The 27,574-nt window shown below is 46.8% G+C and overlaps 6 protein-coding genes and 1 pseudogene across 7 annotated transcripts; 5 read left to right on the plus strand and 2 right to left on the minus strand.

Moving 5' to 3' along the window:
• On the plus strand, nucleotides 383-4,909 carry LOC8061376. Of its 2 annotated transcripts, none has more exons than XM_002463434.2 (3): nucleotides 383-1,063; nucleotides 1,615-2,070; nucleotides 2,708-4,909. In XM_002463434.2, the coding sequence occupies exons 1-3, from the start codon at nucleotides 548-550 to the stop codon at nucleotides 4,574-4,576; spliced, it is 2,841 nt and encodes a 946-aa protein (XP_002463479.1). In that variant the 5' UTR covers nucleotides 383-547; the 3' UTR covers nucleotides 4,577-4,909. The 2 variants fall into 2 exon arrangements, with proteins under 2 accessions (XP_002463479.1, XP_021304632.1); XM_021448957.1 differs by having other exon boundaries at nucleotides 1,618-2,070.
• Nucleotides 5,011-5,817, plus strand: LOC8059250. The gene is made up of 2 exons (XM_002463435.2): nucleotides 5,011-5,391; nucleotides 5,461-5,817. The coding sequence occupies exons 1-2, from the start codon at nucleotides 5,237-5,239 to the stop codon at nucleotides 5,588-5,590; spliced, it is 285 nt and encodes a 94-aa protein (XP_002463480.1). The 5' UTR covers nucleotides 5,011-5,236; the 3' UTR covers nucleotides 5,591-5,817.
• Nucleotides 8,011-9,180, minus strand: LOC8059251 (probable carbohydrate esterase At4g34215). The gene has a single exon (XM_002466017.2). It carries the CDS (start codon nucleotides 9,013-9,015, stop codon nucleotides 8,179-8,181), a length of 837 nt encoding a protein of 278 aa, XP_002466062.1. The 5' UTR covers nucleotides 9,016-9,180; the 3' UTR covers nucleotides 8,011-8,178.
• LOC8061377 lies at nucleotides 10,432-12,710 on the plus strand (annotated as a pseudogene).
• LOC8059252 (probable carbohydrate esterase At4g34215) lies at nucleotides 14,493-16,730 on the plus strand. Its single transcript, XM_002463437.2, has 2 exons — nucleotides 14,493-15,323; nucleotides 16,233-16,730. The coding sequence occupies exons 1-2, from the start codon at nucleotides 14,718-14,720 to the stop codon at nucleotides 16,434-16,436; spliced, it is 810 nt and encodes a 269-aa protein (XP_002463482.1). The 5' UTR covers nucleotides 14,493-14,717; the 3' UTR covers nucleotides 16,437-16,730.
• LOC8059253 (synaptotagmin-5) lies at nucleotides 17,788-20,452 on the minus strand. Its single transcript, XM_021463802.1, has 9 exons — nucleotides 20,146-20,452; nucleotides 19,880-20,000; nucleotides 19,679-19,797; nucleotides 19,464-19,562; nucleotides 19,285-19,365; nucleotides 19,119-19,201; nucleotides 18,637-18,862; nucleotides 18,335-18,505; nucleotides 17,788-18,214 (listed from the first exon to the last, which is right to left on the minus strand). The coding sequence occupies exons 1-9, from the start codon at nucleotides 20,248-20,250 to the stop codon at nucleotides 17,858-17,860; spliced, it is 1,362 nt and encodes a 453-aa protein (XP_021319477.1). The 5' UTR covers nucleotides 20,251-20,452; the 3' UTR covers nucleotides 17,788-17,857.
• Nucleotides 22,926-27,220, plus strand: LOC110436541 (PGR5-like protein 1B, chloroplastic). The gene is made up of 11 exons (XM_021463789.1): nucleotides 22,926-23,366; nucleotides 23,467-23,588; nucleotides 23,705-23,801; nucleotides 23,938-24,038; nucleotides 24,160-24,216; nucleotides 24,334-24,410; nucleotides 24,581-24,629; nucleotides 24,982-25,092; nucleotides 25,184-25,281; nucleotides 25,379-25,454; nucleotides 26,908-27,220. The coding sequence occupies exons 1-10, from the start codon at nucleotides 22,928-22,930 to the stop codon at nucleotides 25,446-25,448; spliced, it is 1,221 nt and encodes a 406-aa protein (XP_021319464.1). The 5' UTR covers nucleotides 22,926-22,927; the 3' UTR covers nucleotides 25,449-25,454; nucleotides 26,908-27,220.

Consider the following 27,574-nt stretch of genomic DNA (forward strand, 5'->3'; position numbering starts at 1 on the left):
GACTAACTAGGTTCAAAAAAATTCGTCTCGTAAATTTCGACCAAACTGTGTAATTAGTTTTATTTATATTTAATACTTTATACATGTGTCTAAAGATTCGATGTGACGGAGTTTTTGGGTGGAAGTAAACGAGGAGGCCTTGATGATTGCTCGGATGCATTAATGCTTCTGGCTGGTTGTCCCCGTGTGTTGCCCAAGCGTGGTTTCTTCTTCCCCGTTTCCCGATGTGCCCTGTCCAGCGGTGACTGGCAGTGGCACTGGCTGGCGAGAAGGAACCGTCGTGGCACCCTGCATCCAGTCCACGTCACATCGCCACCCACCCCGCTCAGGACGGGTATCCCGCGACGCGATCAGCATCAGGGTCTCGCCGCGTGCCCCCATCCGGGCCGTCCGCTCCGGCCACCGCCTCGGGAGCCGCGCCGGCCCCCTTCCCTGTTCTGTTGCCACCACCACCACCGCACCAGCAAAGGCAAAACCAAAACCCCCAGCCCGAGACGGACCTCCTCCTCCATCGTTGCCTCCGCCGTCTCCCCCTTCTCAACATTCAATGGGGCGCGGCCGGCCCAGGAAAAAGCGACTGCGGTCCCGCGGGGCCGACGACGACCCCGCCCTCTTCCCCGTTGGCGCCGAGGTGGAGGTGCGCAGCGACGACCCCGGCTTCGTCGCCTCCTACTACGAGGCCACCGTCGAGGGCTACCAGCACAGCGACCTCAGCTACGTCGTCGCCTACTCCACGCTCAACCGCAGGGACGGCGGGGACTCGCCGCTGCGGGAGGTCGCGGCCGCCACCAACGTGCGCCCGCGCCCGCCACACAGGCCGCCGCCGCGCCGGGGGTTCGCCATGCACGACATGGTCGACGCGTTCCACAACGGCGGCTGGTGGGCCGGCGTCGTCGTCTGTGCCGTGCCGCCACCGGAGGACGACACCGCGCACCGCCCATGTAGGGTGTACAGGGTCTGCTTCCCGACGTCGCGGGAGCTGCTGGACTTGGAGGAGACGGCGCTGCGGCCGAGCCGCGTCTTCCTGGACGACTGCTGGCTCCCTGCCGCTGCTGCAAAGGCGGTAATAACTAATAAGCGATCTGCCTATTCCATCCCTGCATGTTTCCATTGGATTGGAGGGCTACCTACATATATAGTAATTATTTTTTTTAATAATACTATAATCTCTCTCTCTTTTTCCCCCCTAACGACAACGACTATAAATGCCCAAACTTTTACGCAAATATTATATTTTTAATGTTATTTTATACTTAAATAAAGTGGTTAAAATTTGGGGTCCTGGAACTGGACATGTGTTTTCTCAGCATTTTTGTATATGAACTGGGGTTGTATTTTTTTTATATATAATAAGTGCTGCTAGATGTGAATTTCAGAATGCACTCCAGAGAATAAAATGAAATGGACTTGTTTACAATATATATGAAATGTTATACACATACTGAACCACTTGTTTACAATATATATGAAATGGACTTGTTAATTGAATGCTTGATGAAATGGATGTATCAAAGAGATGAATTGAAGTTAATGGATGCTGGGTTGTAATCATTGAGTGGAAGCTGAAGTAACTAAATGCCCAACTGTGCATTCTAATGATCTTGCTTTGTGCAGAAGAATGGAACGCTATTCAGAGAGGGAAGCCAAGTTGAAGTGAGTCGCTCCACGAAAACGTTCGGCAAATACTGGAGTCCAGCTACTGTTCTCAAAGTAATTGGCTCGTCGAGTTTCTTGGTACAATACCGAGATGTCAAAGAGGATGGTGAACTTGTTACTGAGATTCTAGATTCTCAGTATATCCGGCCAACAAGAGACATGGTTCACATGGACTCAAAGTATAGATTTGCCCCATCTTCTCACGCGGAAGTGCTCCGTGAAGGTAGCTGGTGGCCTGGTGTTATTTTGGAGGTTCTGGATATTGAATCAACCAAGAAGTATGTTGTGAAAATCAAGAGCCACGAGGCAGACAATGATGATGCTCAATGTACTGATTTGTTGACTGTTGACCATACACAGCTGAGGCCACGGTATGACTGGTACCACGGAAAGTGGGTGCCCTGCTTGTTAGAGGTATACACAATTTATATTTTCTGTTTTTCGAGTGTTTGTAAGCTCTGGTTTAAATTCTTCTGCACATGTATGGCGTCCTTTCTGTATGTAACTACTGGAATGTTTGTAACCACATTATTTCGCTTTTAACAACACTCTCTTTTACAAAAAAGGGTCTGTTGTTGAATGTGGTTAGGAATTAGGATTTGCCAAAGCCCATACTTTCATTATGTGACTATCTCAATATTAGATTCATTGGAACATTATTTGTTTTCTCAAAATTTGTTCATCTTCGTGCACTGTTTTTGAAATGATCGATGCCATATTGATTATTCTCATTAATCTGTTCAGTTTAGCAATGAGCATGCTATTAGTATTCCAGGTCTTCATGGTTACAAGAATAAAAAAAGATCTCTTTAACGCAATTGTTAGAATAATTTATTCTTTTAGTCATGGTTATTTTACTTTATTATTTTCTTCATTCATTTATAAAGACCACATAAATTCGTTATAGTCAAACAAACATATATAAATTATGGACGTTCAGATTCTTAAAGCTATTCTGTACTGGTGTTTTTGTAATCTTTTGGCTGGTATCGACATTTTGATCAAGATTATAATTTATCGCCGTAGTGATGTGTTGTCTTTCGCATTTCAGAAACCAGTTAGTAAGGGGCTTCAATCAACATCTCAAAAAAGGCGAGCTTCTGTTGTCTTGGCAATGGCATCATGTAACGATAGTGTTGATATTGCTAGCTTGGCACCATGTATTGACAATGACAGCATCAGCTATGAATCTGGCTCACATCTTATGGAAAAGGTAAATAAAGATGTAGTATCGGAACCGTTTTGGCCTGACTTGGTGTCCAATGAAAATGATCCTAACAAGCATAAGGCAAGCACTTGTCCTGAAAAAGTGGTGAAGCAACAAGGTACATTATTGTCATTTAAGCCCCACTTGCCTACCAAGCGTAAGAAAAGCAGTTATCCTGAAAAAGTGGTGAAGCAGCAAGGTACAGTGTTGTCATTCGAGTCGCACTTGACACTTCCTTCACGACCATCAGTGACTGGGTTTGGCAATTTAAACTATGGTCCTAAACTTTATCTGAGTGATCAACTTGAACGATCCTCTTCTCAGATGGTGGCCAAGCCCTCTGCACCACAGACTGGACAGCTGCAAGCTTCCTTGTTTGGATCATTCGGGACATTAAGGCCTCTTCCTCACCCACATACCCCGTCTTTTATACTACCATCACATACCATAGAAATTGGCAGCATTGTAGGATCAAACATAGCATTAGCTTATCAGGAAAAGCAATCAACTGATGGATGTTGTGATGGTATGGCTAGCGTTAACCAGAACACCAATTTTGGGTTATTTACTGCATTCAAGAAATTTTCAGCTCATGAGGAACATGGAATGTCGAAACAGGATCATACATCAGTCACGGCAAGGGATGCAGCTGAAGGTATCCAATCCATCAAGAATTCAGAAATAGTACAACTGTCTTCTATTGGTACAAGCAACTCTACTGAAGCACGACCTGATGATACATTGATTGCACCAGAAGGTGCCATGGTGAGGTATGCAGCTGAAGGTAGCAAATCCATCGAGAATTCAGAAATAATACAGTTTTCTGCTGGTACGAGTAACTCTACTGAAGCACGACCTGATGATACATTGGTTGCACTTGCACCAAAAGGTGCCATGGTGAGGTATGCACCTGAAGGTAGCCAGTCCATCGAGAATTCAGAAATAACACAGCTGTCTTCTATTGGTACAAGCAACTCTACTGAAGCACGACCTGGTGATACATTGATTGCACCAAAAGGTTCTGAGGTTACTCCAACGTCCAAGTTTGTTCCAAGCAGAACACACTGCTCTGGCGACTCCTTGCTGCAGAGATCTCGTAATGTCCAGGAGAGCATCATGGCTGAACAGCCTTCAGGATCCTCGGACATTGAGGAAATTCCATTCGTGAAGACCTCCCCGTTGTGGGCACATATTGAGGCGATGGAAGTGTTCCGTAAAGTGTCGCAACGACCAAACTTTCACAAGTGTCAGCAGCAGGTTCCAGAGCTCCGTGAAGGGATGGCATTGGGTCTGATGCTCTGTTTCGCCAACCTGGCCGAGAGCGTAAAGAGGCTATGCATTGAGGATGATGATGCAGTGTTCGAAGAGAAGATGAAGGGCGTTTCTTTGCTGGAAGCTGATGGGTTCGACGTGGAGCACCTGCGATCACGCCTGGAAACATTGCTGCGCATAAAGAAGGGGCGTGCCAAACTGCAGGGCACAATTAAAGATATGGAACAGAAGTTTTCTCACGAAGAGACTGAGAGGCGCACCCAGATGGGTGTGCTAAATATGACTGTCCGTCAGCTTGAACTGCAGGCTTGTCTCTTCCGCTGCATGATGCATTCTGCTATTTCACAGGAGCTAAGTGATGCCTCGGAGATCTCGAGGCTGAAAGCAGAAGTTAGCAAGCTGGAGCACCGCTTCAGCAGCACCACCGCATCACCGTGGTGAGGCGCACCACCTGCAGACTGCAGTGTGGTGAACCAGTTGGCCGCGCACAGCACATGGTTAGTGCTAACTAGGGCTGCCTTCTGGTGTATTTTGCCGAAACTGGCGAACCTTATGCTGGTTATGATTCTGGGTGTTTACTGCACCTGCGTGGCTGCTGCTATGTTTCTGGGATATCACTGAACCTGTGCTTTATTTATGTGAAGTATCATATCATCATGTATGTTATTCTAGGTTCGTCTTGTTTTGCTTGTTTGGCGCCTGAACAATGTGGGAAGGTTGCAGGGCTCGTGCTGTTAACTGAATGATCTTCAATGACATGTGCTGTTAACTGAATGATCTTGAGTGATCCTTGTGGTGTTGCTTTAAGCTTGATGACTCCATCTCCACCTTCTAGTACAAGGTTTATATATGCATACAGTATAACAAGTAGTGTCGTAAAACGATTCGTGCATCATCATTGCGATTCCCAGTCGCGTTTTATTTTAGAGACACAAGAAAAGACGACAGCAGCCCACAGGCACAGTCAGGGAGACAAAGCTGCGGCTTGCGGTAACAAGTTGAGGCAAGTTTCAACGGCCCGACCCGGCCCACCAGCAGAGGAAAGACTCGATTCCTCCTCCCATCTCCGCCGAGCCCGAATTCGCACTCACGGCCGCGGCCATGGATTCCGGCGTGCCTGCCCCTGCCCTTTCCGCTGCCAAAGTCAAGCTGTGCCGGCGGTGCAAGGCGAGCTACGACCCCTCGGCCAACACGCGCCTCTCCTGCAGGTTCCACCCTTCCTTCTTCGTCTGCCGCCGACACGACGACCAGAAGAGGTGCCTCTCCTACCCTACCCTACCCTACCCTACACCCTGCTTATCTGATTCATCTAGTTAGTAGTACAGGTACTACGAGCTCCGCGACGGCGACCCTCCGTACGCCGCCAAGTTCTACGACTGCTGCGGCGCCGAGGACCCCGACGCTCCCGGATGCACCACAGACCTGCACCGTTCCTACGACGACGCCCAGGACTAGCAAGCAACCCTCCCTCCCTCTTCCACTTCCACACCCACCACAGGCCTCATCTTAATCTCCCTCTTTAGTCTCATCTACCGTTTGCTTTTGCCTCCCCTCCCATCCTATCCTCTCTAGTCTGTAGAGGAGGAGATAAGGAGAGCAGCTGTCCTGCTGCAGCCATCAAATTAAACCATCTATGTACAATAAATAAAGTTGCAAAATAACCCGTGCTTGCTTTGAATTCATCCATATAATCTAATCTAATCTAATCTAATCTAATCTAATTAACCATAAATTCCATTGAATCGAATCCATCTGTTTGATTTGGGACTTGCCCACTTCGTGGTATCTGGCGCCATCACCATCAGCTCTTGTGTGCAGTGCACATATATATGCCATGCCTTAAGTAAGAAACCTGGTTAGTTGCATTCAGAGCATATATATAGGAGAATACATATAGCATGCCATTTCTGAATCCTGAATTCCTGCATCATAACATGCCATTGTTTGCCCACAACAAATTTGGGCACTTGTATACTGCATACTTACTCTGGATCAAGAGGAAGCATCCAATTTTCATGAGTACATGAACCTCTAGATGCCCCAAATCTGTTCAGCTTGCATGAGCAGACCTAATTTTATAAACCCTCTTATCTTACAAATGTTTGCAGAGTGCTAGTGCCTTGTAAAAAGGGTTGCAAATTTCTTCTCTTCATGGTCATGAGGTCAGATTGTAGTAAAATATGTTCAAGCTTAGCGTGCCACTAAGCCCTAGCAATGAAATGATGCATAATGAGCTCATCAAGCACGCTCCGTAGCAATTAAATGATGCATAATTAGCTCATCAGGCACGCTCCATAGCAATGACATGATGCATAATGAGCTTATCAGGCACGCTCCATTTGTGCCTCCATAGCTGGGCGACGAAAATATGATTGTGGTATGCACAAACATCATGCCCTTGCTGTCTGATATCATTGAACCCCCTGTTTCCTTATCACTTGTAAATTAGCTTTAGCAGTGAACATTACTAGCCAGGGAACGGTTCAGCTAAGCCATGTATGACTGTATCTCATGTGGTGTTTGCAAAGGGAAAATTTTTTCCTCTTTTAGTTAGTGGATTGGTACTTATATATTTTTTAGATAAAAATAATGGAAAAATTCCGACTTGAGCCTTCTAAGATCCAAACTTATCACAACAAAACACCCAGGATTGGTGTTATTGCCAGCATTGACAATAGGGCAACATGTGATTTTGTATTTTGTTTTTGGAACTTGGGCTATTTTCAGATGCTTGGCATGGACAGACTTTGCAGGTAGCATTGGTTTTAAGGAAAGCTGTTCCCTTGATCCACGATGTGATTTTCCAGCTTGGGCTGACTTCCCTAGACGGATAGTATATACAGTATGTAGGTAGAGAATATGGTAGCACAGATGTGGCCCCCTGAAACTCTATTATCTAGGAGTAACTCATTAGAAATGTCAGTTTCAGAAGTCCAACAAAGTTGAATGGTGCTAGTTTACTGGAAGTGAAAGCTGGCAAGGAGACATAGCACACAAGAGAATCATTACTACAGTACTACATATTGACAGCAACCAGAACAGTCCACCTCGGGTATGAAAAGAAGTCATCAGTTGCCTGAAAGTTGCAGCCCATCTTCTTTTGAGGCAAGGCAACCGCCATATGGTAGCGCATGTTGTGAGCAATCTCCCAGACATTCTGATGGCGCACAAGGTGTTGCCGTCTCAGGTACATCACAGGCTAGAGATAATACTGGGTACTATGTTCAGTTGAGAGCTTTCTCATCTCTAGTCACCATCTGTTGCATCTCTTCAGGAGGGCCTTATTTAGTTCTAAAATATTTTGCAAAATCGACACTGTAGCTCTTTCGTTTGTATTTGACAAATATTGTCCAATCATGGACTAGCTAGACTCAAAAGATTCGTCTCGTCAATTTCGACCAAACTGTGCAATTAGTTTTTATTTTTGTCTATATTTAATACTTCATGCATGTGTCTAAAGATTTGATGTGATAGGAAATCTAAAAAATTTTGCAAAATTTTTTGGGAACTAAACAAGGCCCTCGGTGAACCTTCTTTCGTAGAGCTCTCTCTTTGGACCTAAAGCAAGAATACATGCTGTGAAAACTGAATTGCCGACTTGGCTGAAAACTGAATTGCTGACTTCGCTGAAATTGAGCATATACTGAAGAAGAAAACATTGTTTCTTCGTTGAAAAGTAGTGCTAAATTATTGCTGCCATTAGTGGGCAGTTACTTAGGCGCTGAACAGCATGACGTCTGACATGTTCCGTACAAGTTTAACTTGTTGTTAGCATGGTTGTAGACTTAGCTTGTTCGCTTGAGTTTATCAATCAAATCATTCAACAGTAACCAACGGGGAGGAGCATATAAAAGTGCGAATAGTAGCAGCAGTAAAACATGAACGAAGAGCATCGATTGGGCAGAAATGAACAGTTAATACTGGGTTGATTAATAATCCCGTACGTACACAGTACAACGCGGTTAATGGGTACTGCGCTGTAACAAAAACATTTGTGTTACGGAATCGCAATTGTAGAATGAGAATGAAGAAGCAGAAGTGAGTCAGAGCGTGGGTGCCAGGTAGGAGGCGGCGAGCATCTTGCCGAGCTGCACCTGTGCCGGCGTGGTAAGGTGCGTGTAGTCGCTGGCGACGGGCAGGCCCTTGGCGTCCACGTATTTGACGTTGTGGAGGCTGACCCTCCTCTGCGCTTCCCTGACGATGTCGACGAACTTGCCCTGGCCCGTGGCGAGGCCGACCTGGATGACGAGCAGGTCGGGCATGCCGAGGTCCCGGCGGACGTCGCGGACGAAGGCCTCCATGCGGGACGTGTAGACGTCGGCGTCCTGGCGCCTGATGGTGTCGGCCTCGCCCTGGTACCACAGAAGCGCGGCGAGCCTGGAAGATCCAGCATTGTTGTTGTTGTTGTTGTTGTTGTTGTTGTTGTTGGCGAGGGCGGCCCTTGCGCGCTTGAGCATGCGGTCGTACAGCGGCGTGCCGCGGGACCAGCTGGCGATGGGCGTGGCGCCCTGCGCGCAGGGGACGAGCCCCACGACGGCGTGCGGCGGGACGCGGCCGTGGCGGCGCAGGAGCGCGTGCGCGAAGGGCATCCCGGGTCCGACCCCGAGGACGTTGTGCAGGTCGATGCCGGCGTGCAGCGGCTCCCGGGCCTCCTCCCAGCGCAGAGACGGGGAGAGGCGGAGGATGCGCGGGGACGGGGCGCAGTCGGGCGGCACGACGCCGTCCCAGGTGCCGTTGGTGGCGCCGCCGCGGCCGCCCATGTTGGACTGCCCCGCCAGGAGGAACACCAGCGTGGGGCTGCTGGAGGCCGTGGCGGCTGGTGCGGAGGCCAGGAGGATGAGGAGGAAGAGGGAGATGAATTCAGGCACCAGTTGCGCCATATTGGCGCTAGCTAGCTAGCTGTCACTCTGCACTCTCCACTCACGTGAAGGGAGATGTACCAGTCGGTCGGTGCGGTATGCTCTGGATCGAGTGAAGTGCGCTTTAAGTAGAGAAGCGGGAAGGACAGACAGGAAGGGCAGCTACTACCCGCTGTAACTACTCCTACGGTGGTGGTGGTGGTGGTGGCGGTGGCGGTGGTGGTAGCGAAGGGAAGGGAGGCGCGGAGCGGAGCGGCAGTGGGGCAGCACCGGCAACGCGCGTGGCGTGGGTCACGGATTTCCTTTGTCTGCCATGTATGGATGGATCCCCACCACCCCTGTCGCATCGGCGGCCGCCGCATCCATCCATCCATCCATCGTGGCATAAAAGCTGGCCTGCTGTGCCCTTTTCCGTTTGTCTGCCTCTGCTCCATTGCGTACGTATACGATCCTACCTCTATCCATCTAGCAGGCTGTCACGTACAGTAGGTCGGCCACACACAACACAACACAAAATGGGGAGACGACACAAATCCCGGCATCGTCACCCGCAACGCGTTTTGTATACTTCTTCTTCTTCTCGTTGTCTTCCATCTCCTTGACTCGTTCTCTTATAGGGACGATTAACTAGACTGTAGATTCGTTAGAGGGCTTTTCTGTAAAATAGGCAAACCGAGAATCCACCAATGCTCCAAATGTTGTGGTTCAAACGGATCCAAGTGGATTTTAATGGACTCCAATGTCTACATCATGCCACACAAATTCACTAATTCGCAATTCTCATAGCAAAGCACGAGCTATGTTTTTAGTTATGTAAAAAAGACAAACAAACAAACAACTTATCAAACTAAAATAAATAGATGAATCGCTACTACGGATTCCGGTTTGTTAGTTATCACTTTCTAATGTTAATCGTAATTAACCAACATTCTAACAACCCTCTAGCTAGGTCGATGAGTTGCAAAATGTTTCGATCATACCCTAGACAAGGACATAAGATTAGGAAAAAATGGTGGATATCGTATCTATCCAGACTTTGTGTATACCATGGCTCATTGGTTGACACATGTGCATTCAGACTCCATGTGTCCTCCATCGAGCGACGGTATGCATGGAGTCTAGATGGATACTGTATTCACCGTTTTTTATTAAGATTAGGCTACTCTCTTCTCAAAGCACCCTCTAGCCAAGTTCGTGGCCGTTTCTTCCAAGCTCAAGTTCTGACATAAGTCAACACGGGCGCCGCATATCACTGGAAAATAGTTATTTTTAAATGGTAGAATAAATATATAAAAAAAATAAGCACCCATGTTAAACTGAGATATTAAATCTGAGTGGGTCTAGTTAAAGTCTTAAAAATGCGAGTATCTACGTCGAATAAAAAACTTCATATATAAACATTTTGTCAGGTGCCGGAACTAAAGTTCTTTTTTTAGGATGGATCTTAGAGCATCAGTTTATGCTGAAAATAGGTGGACAGGTAATGTTGCCCATGGCTAAAAATGTCAACGACATGCGATGTGGCGATGTTGTCCTAGTGCGGCCACAGCACGCGGTGCCAGCTATCCGTATCCAATCCAGGGCAGTCTCACTGTGTGTGTGGGCCATGCTCTTTCCAGATCACATCCACGACCACGATCCTTCCATCTGTAGATCATCGGAATCGGACCACAGGAGTAATTGCGAAGCTGATGTAACAAAGGGCGAAAAAAAGAGAGAGAAAAAAAAGGAACAAAGAGAACAGAGGCGGGCCAATTCTATAAAGCCCATCTAAGGAATACACTTTGTTGTATGCCAGCCCCGTAAATGGGCCGGTCTAGAGAACCAATACGGGCCCGATAAAATGATTTCATATTCTTTTGAAAAATAAAGATCTCTTTTACCAATGGAACATCTTACCCTCTTAGAGCAACTCCAGCCCAGCATGCAAATTGGGCTTCTATTTTTTCTATTTGCATGCTGGTCTGCAAAAAACAGGGATCCAAAATCAATTACAACTCCAGCCCAACACCCAAAATCAACTTAACAGCTCCTCTCCTGCCACGCAAATCCACAGCCACGGCAAGCCGCCGGCCACAGGAATCCACAACGGCAAGCCGAAGCTTTGAAGCCGGAGCCTCCAAAGCGGCGCAGATTTCAATGCACGACGACCTCAGCGCTGGATCCCTCCGATTTGATCGGTGAGCTACCATTTCAGGGACGTACGGAGCACTCGAGCTCCATCCTGCGCTCCGGCCGTCCACACAGGCACCCACGGCGCCCCCGACGAGGCGGCCGCGTCAGCTGCCGGCCACACGAACGCGTCGCCCACCACGCAGCTCACCCCTGGCGTCGCCCGCCGCGACGCGGGCCGGCCTTCACCCCGCCGGCCTCCGCGGCCGCCATGAACTGTCGCAGCCGCCGACGCAAACGCAGGCAGGCCGGCGGGCGTCCCTGGCCGGAGGACCAGCAGCAGGCGAGCTCGGCGCGCTGGAGAAGGTGGCGAAGACGGTGGACGACGTGGCGGCGGAGATGGCGACGGAGGAGTCGCTGGCTATCTCCAAGTTCGTGGGCGTGGCGGGCGCGGTGCCCAAGGACGCGCGGGCGTCGCACGACTGCCTGTACCGCCGTGGACATCTACCTGAAGACGCACCCGGGGCTGGACGAGATCGAGAGGGAGAAGGTGTGCAGCGTCATGGACCCGCTCAGGCTGTCGTACCAGGCGCGCCTGCACGCACCGCAGAACAAGCGGCTGCCGCTGCAGGCCTTGCTCGACGCGCTCTACTACGACCAACTCAAGCTCCGCAGCGCCGACGGCGGCGACGGTGCGGAGGGAGGAGGGTGGGAGTCGCAGTCGGCTGCCGGGAAGGCTCGCGCGCAGGCGCGGGCGGACGCGTCACTGGCGAGGGAGAACGAGGCGCTGAGGTCAGAGCTGGCAAGGATGCGGGCGTACGTGTCGGGGATGCAGCAGCACAGCAATGGGAGCGGGTCGAGGTCGTCGTTGGCGTCGGCGTCGCTGGTGCCGGCGTCGGCGGCGGGGAAGAAGGCGAGCTTCTTGGGGTCGGTGTCCCAGACGTTGAGCCAGTTGAACCCGTTCAAGGGCGGGTGGGCCAAGGACATGGCCAGCATCGCCGACGGACGTGACAGGAGCGCCATGCATGTGGTCAAGCCCAAGAGGAGAAGGTTCTCCATAGGCTAATCTGCCGTGGCACCGACACGGTTTTCCCAGCCGACGCGGGCGCCCCGTCGGGGACCTTGACGAAGCGCAGGTTCATTGGGAGCCCGTTCCCGGCGGCGCCGCGCTGGCCTTACGGAGCTGCGCGAGGGAGGACGCAGTGGACAGGAACGAGAGCGTGGCCCCAAACGGCGCCGCGGCAGCGGCCAGGGCGCGCGCGAAGGAGAGAATCACCGACGCGTGGGAGCTGAAGGGGAAGGCAACCACTGCCACGTGCGGCGGCGGGGATGACGCGGCGGGGGGCCATCGTCTTTCGTTCGGCGAGGCTTGGCGTGGCGTCGGCTGCACGCGCAATGCGATGCGATGCCGCCGGCGATAGGGGGCGCGTGCGGACGGGAGAGAGAGAGAGAGAGAGGGGGATAGGGGGCTGCTGGATCTGAGGACTTGAAATTATAATTTGAGAGGGCATGGAAAATGGGGGCCTAAATAGGAGGTGGACTGGAGTTGATTTTTTTAATCAAGTCTCTAGATTTGGAATAGGAGCTTGTTTAGGAGGTGGTCTGGAGTTGCTCCTAGCTCTCTCAAAATCATTTGAATTATCTATCTTAACTTATATTGAAAAATATGATAAATACCTAATAAGGGTTTGAGGCCAATAAAAATCATAGAGATGGAATGAGACATAAAGATCCCAAATAAAGTTTTTTATAGGCCATGAAAATATATCTAAAAATTCATAAAATTAGATTTGCCTCTAGGATGTTCATATGTGTTTGGAAAACAATCTACAACAAAAATATAACATGCAACCAGCAAGAACACAACATAAGTTTAAGACTATGCTGGTCCATTAGGGTACTCACAATGCAGACTCTATCATAGAGTCTAAAGTTATTTATTATCTAGAACAATATGGACTTAGAGTCTAAATAAGACTTGGAGTCTTATTTTTTCTACCTCTTTCTTCAATAAATATGTTGCCACATCAGCAAAATACCATAAATAATATATGATTAATTGTCTTAAACTCTGTGATAGAGACTTGCATTGTGAGTGCCCTTATTTGTTACAAAGAAGTTTTCGAAACGTATCTAGACATTGAGTGGATTGTTTTGGGGATTTTTTTAATTTTTTTTTCATTTTCATAGCGCTAAATATAATTCTTGAAAGCTTTCAAAGACAGTTCCATGATCTCTGTATTTCAACTTTTTTTAATTTTACAATTTACTCGTATTTTGTTTTGTATAGGTTTGATCAAACGTAAAATTTGTTGTAAATCGAGAATTTCATTTTGTTTTAAGCCCTGTTTAGTTTCCCGCCCAAAAACTTTCATCCATCCCATTGAATCTTTGGACACATACATGGAACATTAAATATAGATTAAAAAATAAACTAATTACACAGTTTGATTGAAAGATCGTGAGAAAAATCTTTTAAGCCTAGCTAGTCCATAATTACCCTTAAGTGCTACAGTAATCCACACGTGCTAATGACAGATTAATTATGCTTAATAGATTTGTCTTGCAGTTTCCAGATGAGCAATGTAATTTGTTTTTTTTATTAGTTTCTAATACTCTTCCCAACATCCTTCCGATATATTCGATGTGACTCCAAAAAAAATTTTATGTCCAATCTAAACAGACCTTAATGGCTTAATATAGAGCGAGTAGATGAGGCGCCTGGCGATTAGGGCTGAATATCGAGCCAGCTCGGCTCGTTATAGCTCGTTATACTAACGAGCTAGAAGGCTGGCTCGGCTCGGCTCGTTAGTGAGCTCGAGCAGCTCGTTTGGCTCGCGAGCCAAATCATAAAAACATAGTACAAAGAGACTATAAATTTGTAAAAGTAATTGAGCAACAAATACATTACATGCATACTTAAAATGAACTAAATAAAGTACTTATAGCTTTAACAATTCAATAAACAAACTAGAGTTTTGTCCAGCCAACGCACTACGACCACGACTGTGACTACATGATAGTCATACTCATACAGTTTAAGCATCATCTATTGACGGATAAAATTAGGGATTCATGAATGTGCTAGGTCGAGCTACTAAGAAATATTTGGGTATATAGCTGAGTCAATTTTAGGTGCTAGCATAATAATTGACTGGCTCATTATGGCTCGCGAGCAGCTCACGAGCTGGCTCGTTATAAAACGAGCTAGCTCATTGTAAAACGAGCTGACTCATTATAAAACGAGTAGAGCCGGAGCCGAGCTATTAACGAGCGATTCGAGCGAGCTACGAATTTTTTATCAAGCCCTTACTGGCGATTGTGACTATAAAGTAATGGAAGGAAGGACGTGTTCACATGAAGGATCTTTGTTAAAGTCTGAACTGGCGGAAGGAGCACGTGAGTGTAGATCGGCGGACAGGGGCGTCCATCCCTCTGAGAATGTCAGTGAGTGGCCGTGGGACCCGCCTCGCCGGGTGCTGCTTTGTTTGACCTCGGTCGCTCGGCCGCTTGCCTTCCTTGCAAACCAAAGTGCTCCGAATTCAAAATCTCTGTCGGCCAGCCAGACCCTCTGACCCAGAAGATCACCAGACGAGGGGGTTACCAAAACAATGGTGCTCCTCCTCCTCCTGCTCCTCGTCGCCGTCGCCTCCTCCTCCCTATCCCATGATGGCGTCGTCGTCGCCGACGTGCCGCCGTCCAACAAGCTGATCTTCATCCTGGCGGGGCAATCCAACATGGCCGGCCGCGGCGGGGTGGTGGCGAACCGCTGGGACGGCGTGGTGCCGGGCGACTGCGCGCCGTCCCCCGCGGTGCTCCGCCTCTCGCCCGACCTGCGCTGGGAGGAGGCGCGGGAGCCGCTGCACGCGGGAATCGACGCCGACCACCACGCCGTCGGGGTCGGGCCCGGGATGGCGTTCGCCAACGCGCTGCTGCGGTCGGGCCACGCGGGGAGCCCCGTGGTGGGGCTCGTCCCCTGCGCCGTCGGGGGCACGCGGATGGCCCAGTGGGGCAAGGGCACCGACCTCTACGCCGAGATGCTGCGCCGCGCCAGGGTCGCCGTCGAGACCGGGGGACGCATCGGGGCGCTGCTGTGGTACCAAGGGGAGAGCGACACCGTCAGGTGGTCTGACGCCACCGAGTACGGCCGACGGATGGCCATGCTCGTCCGCGATCTCCGCGCTGATCTCGGCATCCCGCACCTCCTCGTCATCCAGGTAATTAAGGATGCTTCTTTTTGTTTTTGTTTGTTTTTGCCTCGGTTGGTAGGAGTAACTAGCAAGGAACGACCTAGCTAGCTTGCTTGCTTGCTGCTGCTGCTACCTATTACTACCTGCTCTGGTATCCTACTAGTCCGTTACTATCATTTGGTTATGGTTGGTGACGATTGCATTGCAACAAAACAATTCCATTCGTCTCACAAAGGCAACCCTCTTCTGTTCGTGCCTGCCTTGCCCGCAGAGTACTCTATCTCATTCCCGTTCTCACAAGCAAGCAAATTATTCTCAGTACTCGCCGGAGCCAGCGACTTTCCATTCCATCACCGGACCACCGACCACACACCACCTCAACCACATTCCGCTCCAAGCGTACATCACTGGACCAGTTTGCTTTGTCAACCCACAGTAATTGCTGTACCTGGTTCATGATCCATGCATTTATTACTGTGGCCCTTGCTCATTGCGTTCCTGCCTTGCAAAGTACACCACGAAGCCTACAAAAAGGTTGTTAGCCTACAAATGCAGCATTCCGACATCTTTCATCATTAGCCTCAAGTATTGTTGAGAGTTCATCATTTGGGGGTCGGTGTGCCATTTCTGTACAGACAAGCACACGCTCTCGTTTCTGTACTGAATTAAACATCATATGCTGAGAAAGATACCATAATCGAAGTAAAGATGGTGGGGGGCTGGGGGCTATCGTACTGAATTAAACATCATATGCGATATTGACCATTTTGCTCCATTCCATGAACCAACGATATACCTTCTTCTGATGCTTGCACTTGAACTGAATGGTCTACGGACCAACAGTAGTTTTCAATTCGTGGACCCAATGACTAATAATGAACACTAACCGCATGCCTAATGCCTTTTTTCCCCCCTCTGTCTTTCCACATGTTTCAGGTAGGGTTAGCATCAGGCCTAGGACAGTATACTCAAGTCGTAAGGGATGCTCAGAAAGGGATCAAACTTCGCAACGTCAGATTCGTTGATGCAATGGGATTGCCATTGCAAGACGGCCATCTGCATCTAAGCACCCAAGCTCAAGTCCAGCTTGGACATATGCTGGCTCAGTCCTATTTGAATTATGGTACATCCCAGCTCTAGTTCTCTATCTACTTCTTTCTTCGCAAAATAAGATAGAAGCTCTGAAACTTTTGCTCCCACCTCTAATCAATTAATTCCTATTTGGACGATTCATTGAGTACCCATTCTTATAATATTATTGTATCAAATCAAATTGTTATAGACTTACAGAGCTAGCTCAGTGCAATATCTTCATCATCACAACTCAGAACCATCATTGTCTTACACTTTTAGTTCTTGGTAATGATACCATGATAATCATTACGCTCTGGAAAACCTGGAGGTATGCAATGGAAAATAATCTAGTTCATGGAACTGAATTGGGATCTGTATATTAGGATTATTGTACAAGTACAGTGTATACAATACGCTAGCTATAAATAGAAAATACACTAGCTGTATTAATAATCCTAGTGTATTTTCTCTTTATAGCTAGCGACTAGCGTATTGTATACACTGGCTGTACAATAATCCTAATAGTATCATTGAAGTTTTTTTGACCGAATTGTATCATTGAAGTTGAGTGCTGGATTAGATAAGGGTGGTATTACTTCTAGAGTGATATTAGCTGAGGGAGGGTACTGGAATGGCCTGGTAAAACGGTGTAAAACAAGACTACAAAGCCAATCAAATGGTTATAATTGGAATAGTTGAGAAATTATGCCTTGAGCTTTAATTTGAATATGAGGAACGAGTACTCTGTCCTCAGTGTACCGGAAACACCTTTTGATATGTGGCGACAAAGCTGTAGGAAGTTTCGGACCATTGTAGCTTGCCTTTCTGAATTTGCTGCGAGAATGGGGGTCCTTTGCCTTGTCTCTGATGTACTGCTATCGAGAACACTGCCATGTTCTAGTTAAAGTATCTTTTAGAGAAGGCCACGGACATTATGTCTGTTAAGCTTTATTCTATGGTCAATCAAATTTAGCATCATATTTATTTGCCCTTTTTCCTTTTTTTCTTGTGGGGTGATAGGACATGCGAATTCTCGAACCCCTAAACCATGGTGGCTGCAAATCGTTTTGGTAATTTGCTTCATTTTTATTTGAACGGAGCACGCACATCGGCGCATGTACCCTGTTCGTGCAAGAAGGTGAGATGAAGAAGAAACCCAAAGGCTTTTGTGCACATAACATAGTTTTATGTCAAACACACAGGCATGTGAATTGTGATGCCGCGACAAGACTTATGCTCAGTATCAGGCAGGTGGTTTATACATACAAGAAACGGTATACATACAAGATTTTTTTTTTTATAAAAAAATCCAATTGTCTGACTAGTTATTAGTATACTGTAAAGGAACAGAGAGAGAGAGAGAGAGAGAGAGAGAGAGAGAGAGAGAGAGAGAGAGAGAGAGAGCAGTCGACAGTCTTGATAAACTTATTAAATTTGGCGGACTGCCTAACGTTGGAGTTGGTTGGGTCTGTCGATTAGCTTCAGCTTCAGGTTATTATCTGTGAATGTGAGCGTGACGTGACCTGCTGCAAGCGGTCGCGCTTCCGTGGCATGCTGAAACTGCCAGTGACGGTTCGGCCCATGAAGTGTCCCGCTTTGCCAAGCCCACTTCCCACGGCGCCGATTCCGGAGCCCACCAGGCCCACTCCGGCGCCGATTCCGGAGCCGACGAGGCCGACGCCGCCAACGACGCCGGAGCCCACCAGCGAGGCGGCGCCGCCCAGCGCGTCCATGGTGCTGCCGATTAGCCCGGCCTCCTTGAGCCGCTTCTTCTCCTCCATGGCTTTCTTCTCCAGCTCCATGGCCTCCATTTGCTCCTCCCTCGTCAATGGGTGGTACAGGACCTGATGAAGTGATGAGCACAGCAGGTCTGGATCAGAATCAGATGCAGCTTGCGGCTTGAGCTTGTTATTATGTCAGGAATCAGGAGAACACCAACAACAGAGAGCTGAGAGAGAGCTGACCTTGAGGTGCAGTGTCCCTCTACCCTTGTTGTCCTTCACTTTCAGTGAATCTAGTGACTGCAGCACATTCAGGGTGATGTCCGTTGGGCTCTCAGCAGGTTCAAGGCTGTTCACTGCCAGTTTAGCCACACCCATCTTCTTGTCTTGCTGAAGAGTGTCCTCATCGTAAATCTGAAAAAAAAGCTCACCACCGGCGTCAGGGGGGCATTCTTTTGTTTCTGTTTTGTTTTGTTGCTAAACAAATACTACTACAAAGCTGCAAACTCTTGAATGAAGTTGAAGCAAAAGAAGAAGATGAAGACCTCAAATATAACTTCCTGTGTTTCCTTGTCTTCCACAATCAGATGAAATGTCTCGTTCCATTCAGGATTAAGGTTATGATCGACGACCTTCGTTTTCACCTTCAGCATGGGACGGATGTACAATACCACGTAAGGATCTGATTTTCCAATCATCTCCATATTAACCAAACAAGTTGCTTTCACTACTGTCACTGCAAGTCTGCCCTGAGGTTTCAGCTCCATCTCACTGAAGAAAATGCAAACAAATACTCCACTGAGATCAGAATCCATCAGTATTGACATCTAAGAATAAATTCTTCATTGCTACTTTTATGTTATCAAATCCTGAATTCAGTAAACCCTCAGGGTGTGGCCTGTTTGGATGAAGGGCAATGTTCTAGGAGTTTATAGGACTCAGTTCACATTTCTACTAATAATAAATCCTAAGGATTTACTTCCTAAAATCCCATTTTCCAAACAGGAGCTTAGGGTTACAAACTAACCTTGTATCAACATTGACTCCAAGTGGAACCACGATCCTATGTGGCCACTGAAGCATGTCAGTAACAATTGAATTCACAGTATCCTGCATTTGGAGATACAAAATCTATGGTCAATTCACAACACCAACCAATAAAATCTTTAAATCTTATAGCCCATTTTTTTTACATCAATCATATCAGAAAGCCCTGGAATAGCAGTAAGGCTTCCTCCCACAGCCTTGAGGGTGTACTGTATCTTCGGCTTTGGCTGAAGCAATATAAAGGCCACAAAATAAATACATCAGAGACCACAATATGATGATTCCATAGGGTAAAAATGCCAGGAATCCATAAGAGATTACATGCCTCTGCAAGGAGAGCCACCACAACGGTGGAGATGCAGGGGACCTCTTCAGAAAGCTGAAATATAGTACGTACGACCGTGAATACCTGGAGATCCTTGAGCTGAAAATATGTAGGTTCATCTAAAAGTTAACATTACTCAATAGTACGTACATCCGAACGGTCATGTTGCTCCTAACAATGTATGTATGGCTGAACAAATTAATATCATCTGAAACCTGAATGGGCAATGAAGCAAAAATGGAATCAACAGCTAGGATTATGCTTGGATCTCCACCCCACCGAAAATCAATGTCCATGATGATCTGGCCTGGCTGGAGGTTTTGGATACGAATACCTTCATAATTAAAAGATAAAAGTAAATTTAAACTCCTCCAATTCTATACTGCCTCATATGTTTAGGTTAGATAGAGAGCAACCTTCTATCTTTGGTGGCACATTTCCAAGGAAAAATCTGCTAAACTTCAGCGATTTTATTCCTGGAGGGCGGTAATCATCGAGTAGTGGTTCAACAGATTCCTTGACAACCAACGTTGCAGCCTAATACAAAGTAGAAAAGAGAAATTGCCATAAAGATAGATTCAACAGTCCCAAGTGCAAAATGAATTGGAAATTTGGCTGTTGGTGAATCGATGTAAGTAAAATAAATGAAATTATTTTGTATCGAGTTCCTTTTTTTTTATACCTGTGCTATAAAAGGCCAGAGTTTGCTTAGGTGTTTGTTCAGCCACTTTACCTGTAGAGCAACAAATTTCATGTCCAATAAGTTATGAAACATAGTAGCACGCATTATATTTCAGGCTCTGACCTTTGTGCATATGAACAGTAGGTTTATAATTGCAGTTATAGCAAAAGACAAGATTTTTAAAACTGTTTTAATTCAAAGAGAATTGCATTGCCCCCCAAAAATTTTTGTCCATACTCCACAGACAAAACCTCTTTGATGAGTCAACATGAAAATAGCAACAAATTAGTCAAACAGTTTGAATGGAGGGACCGATGACAGATAGACAGAGATCATCCAAATAGAGGCGTATTTTTAAAATAAAGTAGCCATGAAGGATGCAAAGGATTGAAACAAACTCTTCTCTTTCAGAACATAAGGTTTAAATATTATTTTTCATAAGAAAGAACATATATAGGTGCAGTTGCTTCGTTCACCTGCTCAAACTGTTGAAACGACACCCATTCAGGAAAATTGTCACCACATAGTTTTTTTAGATCGTCTCTTGAGAGTGAGCCAAGGATGTTGATGTCAGCTGCCTGTTGAGGAGAAATATGAACATATACCGGGCTATATACATCCGCTAAATTTTCAAAGCATAAAATTAGCGCTACATAAAAAAAGTTTGGTTTGACGACCAAGGGGTATTATTCATTCATCAGGCACCTAAACCTAAAGAGCAAATAAATAACCGGCATTTTATTTGAAGCATGTGTACTACAGATATATAGACTAGTGGGTTGGGTACGGTATGAAATTAATCAAATGAATGAATACTTATATACTGCTTCAATTCCTAGATAGATAGATAGATAGATAGATAGATTGCCAACAAATATATAGTAATAAACAACCAACCGGCGTGCAGTGCCAGTAGCCAGTAGGTTACCTTGGCGACGCGCTTGGCGGTGCGGCGGCGCATCATCCTGCTCCAGGCGGCCATGAGCGCCACGCCCAGAAGCAGCCCCGCCACCATCCCGGAGACGAGCCCCATCGTCGTCGTCTCCGCGCGGGCTGCCTGCTGCAGGTGCAGAGAGAGGGTGCCGGCCGGCACCGATCAAGCGAGAGAGGTGAAGCAAGGGCGGAGGGTGCAATGCGTCTCGACAGCGAGAGTAGTATAGTAGTCGTGGAGGTGAGGCGATCGAGGGAATTGAAGGAGACGATTCATGAGGTGAAGTAGTTGTCGTCTTCGAAACCACAAGATATTGCAATCGCGCGCATTATTATATTGCTTTAATTACTTATATTAGTACAGTATAAGCTAGTATTGCTTGCTAGCGTTAGTATATATCCCGCATATATATATATATATGTCTCGTAACCTCCTAATAATATATGCGTAACTGCTTTGCCGCATGGTGAACTACTCCAGTATAAGTACAGTGCACTTGATCGAATTTCTTTCAAAACAAATTTGCTGTTGCCCCGGCCTCTGGTTGCTACGATCGAGTCCCTACGACGTCCAAAATCTAATGTTAATCAACTGCGCTCCATTTCTGTCTTTTTTGCCTCTTTACTGACGATATGATCCTCATCTAATGGAGATCCCCATGCAGAGACCCTAGACTAGTCGACTATTATGCAGCCCAGACCCCAGAGGCTGTATTCAAGAAGGTCAGTGACATTTGTTTCTTTCCCTTTCCTGACCGCAAATGACATGTACGTACTTCCCTGGGTGTTTTTGACATATCAAGGCATCAGGAAGAATACATAGGATATGAAGGCTACTTCCATCCTTTTGGCTCGCTCAAGCATGCCTGACATGAATTTGTAAGCACACATGGACCTCAAGGAGTTTTGAGGCGTACGTGTGATATACTTGTTGGGTTAATTTCACATTCCGTGAGCTATATATAGCTCATGAATTTCTAGCAATTTTGGGAGTACTGATAACCACTAGCTAGGTAACTCAGATAGATGTACCATTCAGTACTCAAATCCTAGATATCTAGTGCCTAACTGAATGTTTCTTTGAGCTAGCTAGTTTCGAGATCCAGATGATGCATTGCTTTGGTGTTATAGACGATGGATTGGTCACTTTGCATGTTTGAGTCCATGGTGTGAAGTTTAAGTCACTAGAGGAATGTGTTTGTAGCACCATGGTGGTCGCGAGTGATATGTGCTCAGGTGTTTTTATTTTGGTACTAGGGCACGCATCAGGAGGCAAACTAATGATCAAAAAGGTACGATTGTATGCTTACACCTTTTGGTTATTCCAACATGTTTGGTATGACTTTCAAGATATTCTGAGGCCTTTGGACTTCGGGGTCTAGAGGCTGGTTTTCATGTTTTTGGTACATTTCGTGAACAGAGCACCAAACGACTGAAACTACACTAAAGCCATGCTAATTAAATGCTTCAGAACAAACAATAAAAAAAACATAAAAATAGCCACAAGAAGCACCAGGATATTAATTCGAGAGGCCCGAGAGGGACAGAGAGAATCCAAATAACCCGTCATATCATTGGTGACTAAAACTTGGAAGAGAAATATTACGTCAGCTACACACACTACATATATGTTGGCAGCTAGCTAGCCGCAACCGGTCTAAACTACACTACACTACACGAACACACGAGGAGGCGCGCTGGCACTCCAAATATTATCGCTCTCAATTGGTGCCAAATTTCTGAAAAAGGAAAAAAAATCCATAGGATCAGCAGTGAGCTCCCACCACACGACAAGCGATCGAGCGTCGAGAAATCTCATGACGAAGCAGCAGCAGCAGCAGCAGCAGCGGGGATGGATCTTCTTCTTGTTCCCTCCTCCTCCTCCTCCACACATCCCATTCGCAGTCGCAGTCGCAGGAGTGAGCTCCTTCCCACCAATCATACTCTCTCATTATCCCGCCGTTCCGCCCATCCACACACCACACCTCACCTCACCTCACCTCACCTCACCTCACCACACACACATTCTCTCTCCCCTCCAGCTAGCTCGCTCGCCTGCTCATCACTGTCGCTTGCTTGCCTCGATCGCAACGCGCTTGGCATGGCGTCCGAGGTGTGGCTATCGCCGGCGTCTCGCCTCCCATCTCTCTCCACCAACGCACCACCTCGCTTCCGCTCCAACCCACCTGCCACCACAACCGCCTCTTTCTTCTCTCCCCGCCCCCGCCCTGCTCGCGGCGCCCTGCCTCTGCTGCGCGTCCGCCGCCGTCTTCGCGCCACCGACCAGCAAGGTATCCTTCAACGGGTGCACTCCACATGTTCGACTTAATCACGCACTCCATCTCATGATAACTGCTTTGCTTGCTGTGGCTGTGGCTTTGCTTCGGCCAGGCCAGGTTCAGGAACAAGACGACGAGGTGGTGGACAGCAACATCCTCCCCTACTGCAACATCGACAGGAAGCAGAAGAAGACGCTCGGAGAGATGGAGCAGGAGTTCCTGCAAGCCTGTCAGGTTTCATTTATTACTCTGTCCATACCTACTGTCAACAAGGACATACATACATACATACAGGATTTTCACCTTAACTCTTTGTGATCATTGAGCGTCCGTTCCCTCCAACGAAACAGGCCTTTTACTTTGACCAGAAGGCCATCATGTCCAGCGAGGAGTTTGACAACCTCAAGGAGGAGCTCATGTGGGAGGGGAGCAGCGTCGTCATGCTAAGTAACCATCTTTATTTTATTTGCTCCACTACTAATATATAGCCTGTGTGCTCAAGTCTTTAATTTGCAACAAAAGTTAATGCTAACCAAGGTGTGGCGTCGATACAAATTACTACTTTCCTGTGTGCTGTTTCCAGGCGAAGATGAGCAAAAGCTTCTGGAAGCTTCCATGGCCTATGCCGCTGGCAGCCCCATCATGTCTGATGCTGAATTCGACCAACTCAAACTCAAATTAAAGGTTGGGCCTCTCCTTCCATCCTGTGTATGTACTTGCAAGGATGATGTATATATATACACACACTTCATATCCATGTTCGCTGATCAAGTTCTCTGCTATGCTGTTCCATCACCTTCGTTAGACAGACGGCAGTGTCATTGTGATGGAGGGTCCCAGGTGCAGTCTAAGGAGTCATAAGGTAAATAATTGGTTTATATCTATTACAACAGAATCGGAGTTATGGATGTATTCCAATGGCAGGCTGATTACCTTTTACTCTGTGCAAGTATTCTAATACGCGTCCTATATGGTACAGGTGTACAGCGACTTGAATGTTGACTACCTAAAGATGTTCCTGCTAAATGTTCCAGCCACCACTGTAGCTCTGGGACTGTGAGTTCATCCTCATTCTTGGATCCTTCATCCTTATACTTAAATCTTCTTTTATTATATATCTATGACTGTTCCACTTATTCTTTTACTTACTTAAGCTAGTAGGCTTTAATTTGTTGTGTTTGTTCACCATCTTGATGAATATCTAACATTACTTTCCTTGCATTTAGGTTCTTTTTCATTGATGAATTGACTGGTTTTGAGATCAATGTGTTCCAGGTCAGTGTCCACCTGATTCAAGTACCTTATTTCTTATCCAATCTCTTACTAATCTATGACCAAATATGAGATACATCCTGACCATTGCCCCTCTGACACACCCCCTCTCTAAAGCTCCACTACTTAGTCCAAGAAATGTTGAAAGAATAAATATTTCTTGGTATTTATATTTTTCTGGATAATAAAGCTGTACATATCAAATTATAGTTTTGAAGAATGACCACAATTTGCTTATTAATATGCATTCTTTGCTCTCTGCCGGTTGGAGGATAAAAATTTATCCATGCTTAAGTCATTGGTCAACGTCCAAATCCTTCTTTTGTTAACTCTGTATTCTTCTTGAATAATGCAGCTGCCAGAGCCTTTCGGATTCATTTTCACATGGTTTGCTGCTTTGCCCCTAATATTGTTCCTAGCACAGTTATTGACTAAGGCTATAGTCCAGGACTTTATAATCCTCAAGGTATTTGTCCATCGCGCTATCCATTGTTCTTTATGGCAGAGTATATATATTGAAGTACTAAACTGATGATTTTTTTTTTCTCGGGATCTAGGGGCCATGTCCAAATTGTGGTACTGAGAACCTTTCTTTCTTTGGGACTATACTGTCAGTCTCTAGTGGCGGTACAACAAACAAAGTGAAATGTGCAAAGTATGTCCCTTTATCATAGATTATGTTATCTAGATTCATGTCTACACTCTTGATGTGCTTATTTCTAAGAAGCATCGTTGCAATGTTCTAATTCCAGTTGCAGTACTGAGCTGGAATATGACTCAAAGTCTCGGGTGATCACACTTCCAGAAGCATCAAGTGCATAAACAAAGGTACGGGTCTACACTCTGCAGCATATTTTGCAGATAAATAAGTGAAACATTTTTGTACTGCCTGCCTTGCAAATTTGTATGAACACCCCTCAAAAGGATTTGGCCCACACTTTCTGTGAGACAACTCTGGCCTCTGTTCGCAGCCGGGTATTGAAAAAAATGCAGCTGTTGCTTTGTAGTCAATCCAGTAAGGGGGCCTGTAGAGGAGCTAGAGCCGTTTTGAAGAAGCCACAATTTGTGGCTTCACAAAACGGCTCCAGCTCCTCTGTTTTTAACTTAAAAACGGATTCTAAAAAAAAAAACGTTTTGCAGGGCTTGTCAGGTGTCATAACCCGGGGTACCCAAAGTAAAGGGCTAAGAACCTCATTCTATTCTTTTAAAATAATAAACCAGAAAGGCTTAACAATCATCCCCTGTCTCGTCCGAGACCCAAATAGACCTACCAATTCTGCCTCGCCCGAGCCCTAACCCTTGGGTCTCGGACGAGACCAAAACCATCTCCGACTCGTCCAAGGCCCGACACCGCAGCCTCGGAGGATGCCAAGTGATTTCCACCTCGCTCGACCCCGGGGCTCGGGCGCCCTTTCCCCCATTGGAGCGCTTGAGACCTCCTATGACGTCACCTACTGCAGGACTGTGGTATGACAGGATGGGACACGAGTCACGTCCCCACGCTTGCACCCACACCGCGTAGAGCAGGGCATGACAGGCACTGTGCAATCCACTCCCGTCGATGTGTGTACGGCCAAACCTAGAGACAACGCCTGGATGTCAGGCCAGGCTCCTATAGCCACGTATCCATCAGAACTCCAGAGCATGGACCATGGGGAAGAGGCCTCGGGAGTCAACGCAGAACAGTAAACAATGTCCGTACTTGTAGCAGCTGTGCTCATGGGAGAGCGAGAGCACACTGCCACCCGTGTTCACTTTCTACTCACGGTGTCGAGACCTGGGGCTCATTCCCTCTCTCACACCCAGCTTGTAACCTCTACTATAAGCACCTCGATACAGGATAATACAAGATCTCCACCTCTCACTGAACGTAGTGCATTCTCGGTTTGAACCAATATAAATTTTCTGTGTTCTTCCTACATCACCATCCGATTTTAGGACACACAGACACAAATTCACTAGTTAGTGTCAGGACCACAGGTCCAAACACCGACCGGAGGAGTCAGAGCCGGAGCCAGAGAGGAGTCTGTTTATTTGTTGTTCCTAAAATGTATGATACATAGACTGCATTTTAATGGGGACATATAACATCAAAGTAATTACCATGAAGTGCCTGTCATATATGGTGCTTAAGAGCTCACCTATGTTGAAACAAACGAATTTCTGATCTAATGATATAAAATCAAAATGTGGTCAAGCGCATGCAAGATATACTGTGTGCAGCCTCAAAAGTGACAGTTCCGACGATGTAAAATCTGGCATTTTAATTTCTTTTTTTCAGGAACAGGGAGCTACAGAGCTTGTGAATCCTATAGAATAAAGGTGGCTGTCCGGACAGCATAGCAAACTGCGAAGCCTGCAACTACTAGAATTGGTTTGTAGCAGTCTCAGCTGGGAATCTGTTGCAGAGTACTGTGTGTGTATAGGAAGGAAAAGCTTAGGTACAGCTGCCGCCTGCCGATTGTACAATCACTATTAACAGTCCAGTACGTTGGTATCACGTATGCGATCATCTCAAGTCTGGGCTTTGATTTCAAGCACTGATTTTGACAATGAATGAACAAGCTATATATACGATTTGCACTGCTTTTGCACAGGTATGTTTGCAAGGCCCAGGTCTATTGACAGGCTATTCCCAGGCTGACTGATGAGCCCAACCAAGCCCAGCACACGGCCCACGTTCCGAACTCCCAACTCAGTGCACATACAGTGAGAGAATTCCCAAATGTACGAATGTGCCTTTTTTTCCCCTCAACCAAACGTTATTTCGAAACAATATGATGATGTTTAAAAGTAAGGCAACAAAGGGAGATCCAATATATAAATAGATATTTCTAGAAAGAGTTTCAATAATATAGTACGAAGTTTGTTTAAATAGTCCAACTAACTAAGGATGCCAACAGGGCGGGTTCAGATCGCCTGGAGTGTCTGGGCACCCAAAACTGAAA

This window comes from Sorghum bicolor, chromosome 1, assembly GCF_000003195.3.
Source record: "Sorghum bicolor cultivar BTx623 chromosome 1, Sorghum_bicolor_NCBIv3, whole genome shotgun sequence".
In the NCBI taxonomy this organism is placed as follows: Eukaryota; Viridiplantae; Streptophyta; class Magnoliopsida; order Poales; family Poaceae; genus Sorghum; species Sorghum bicolor.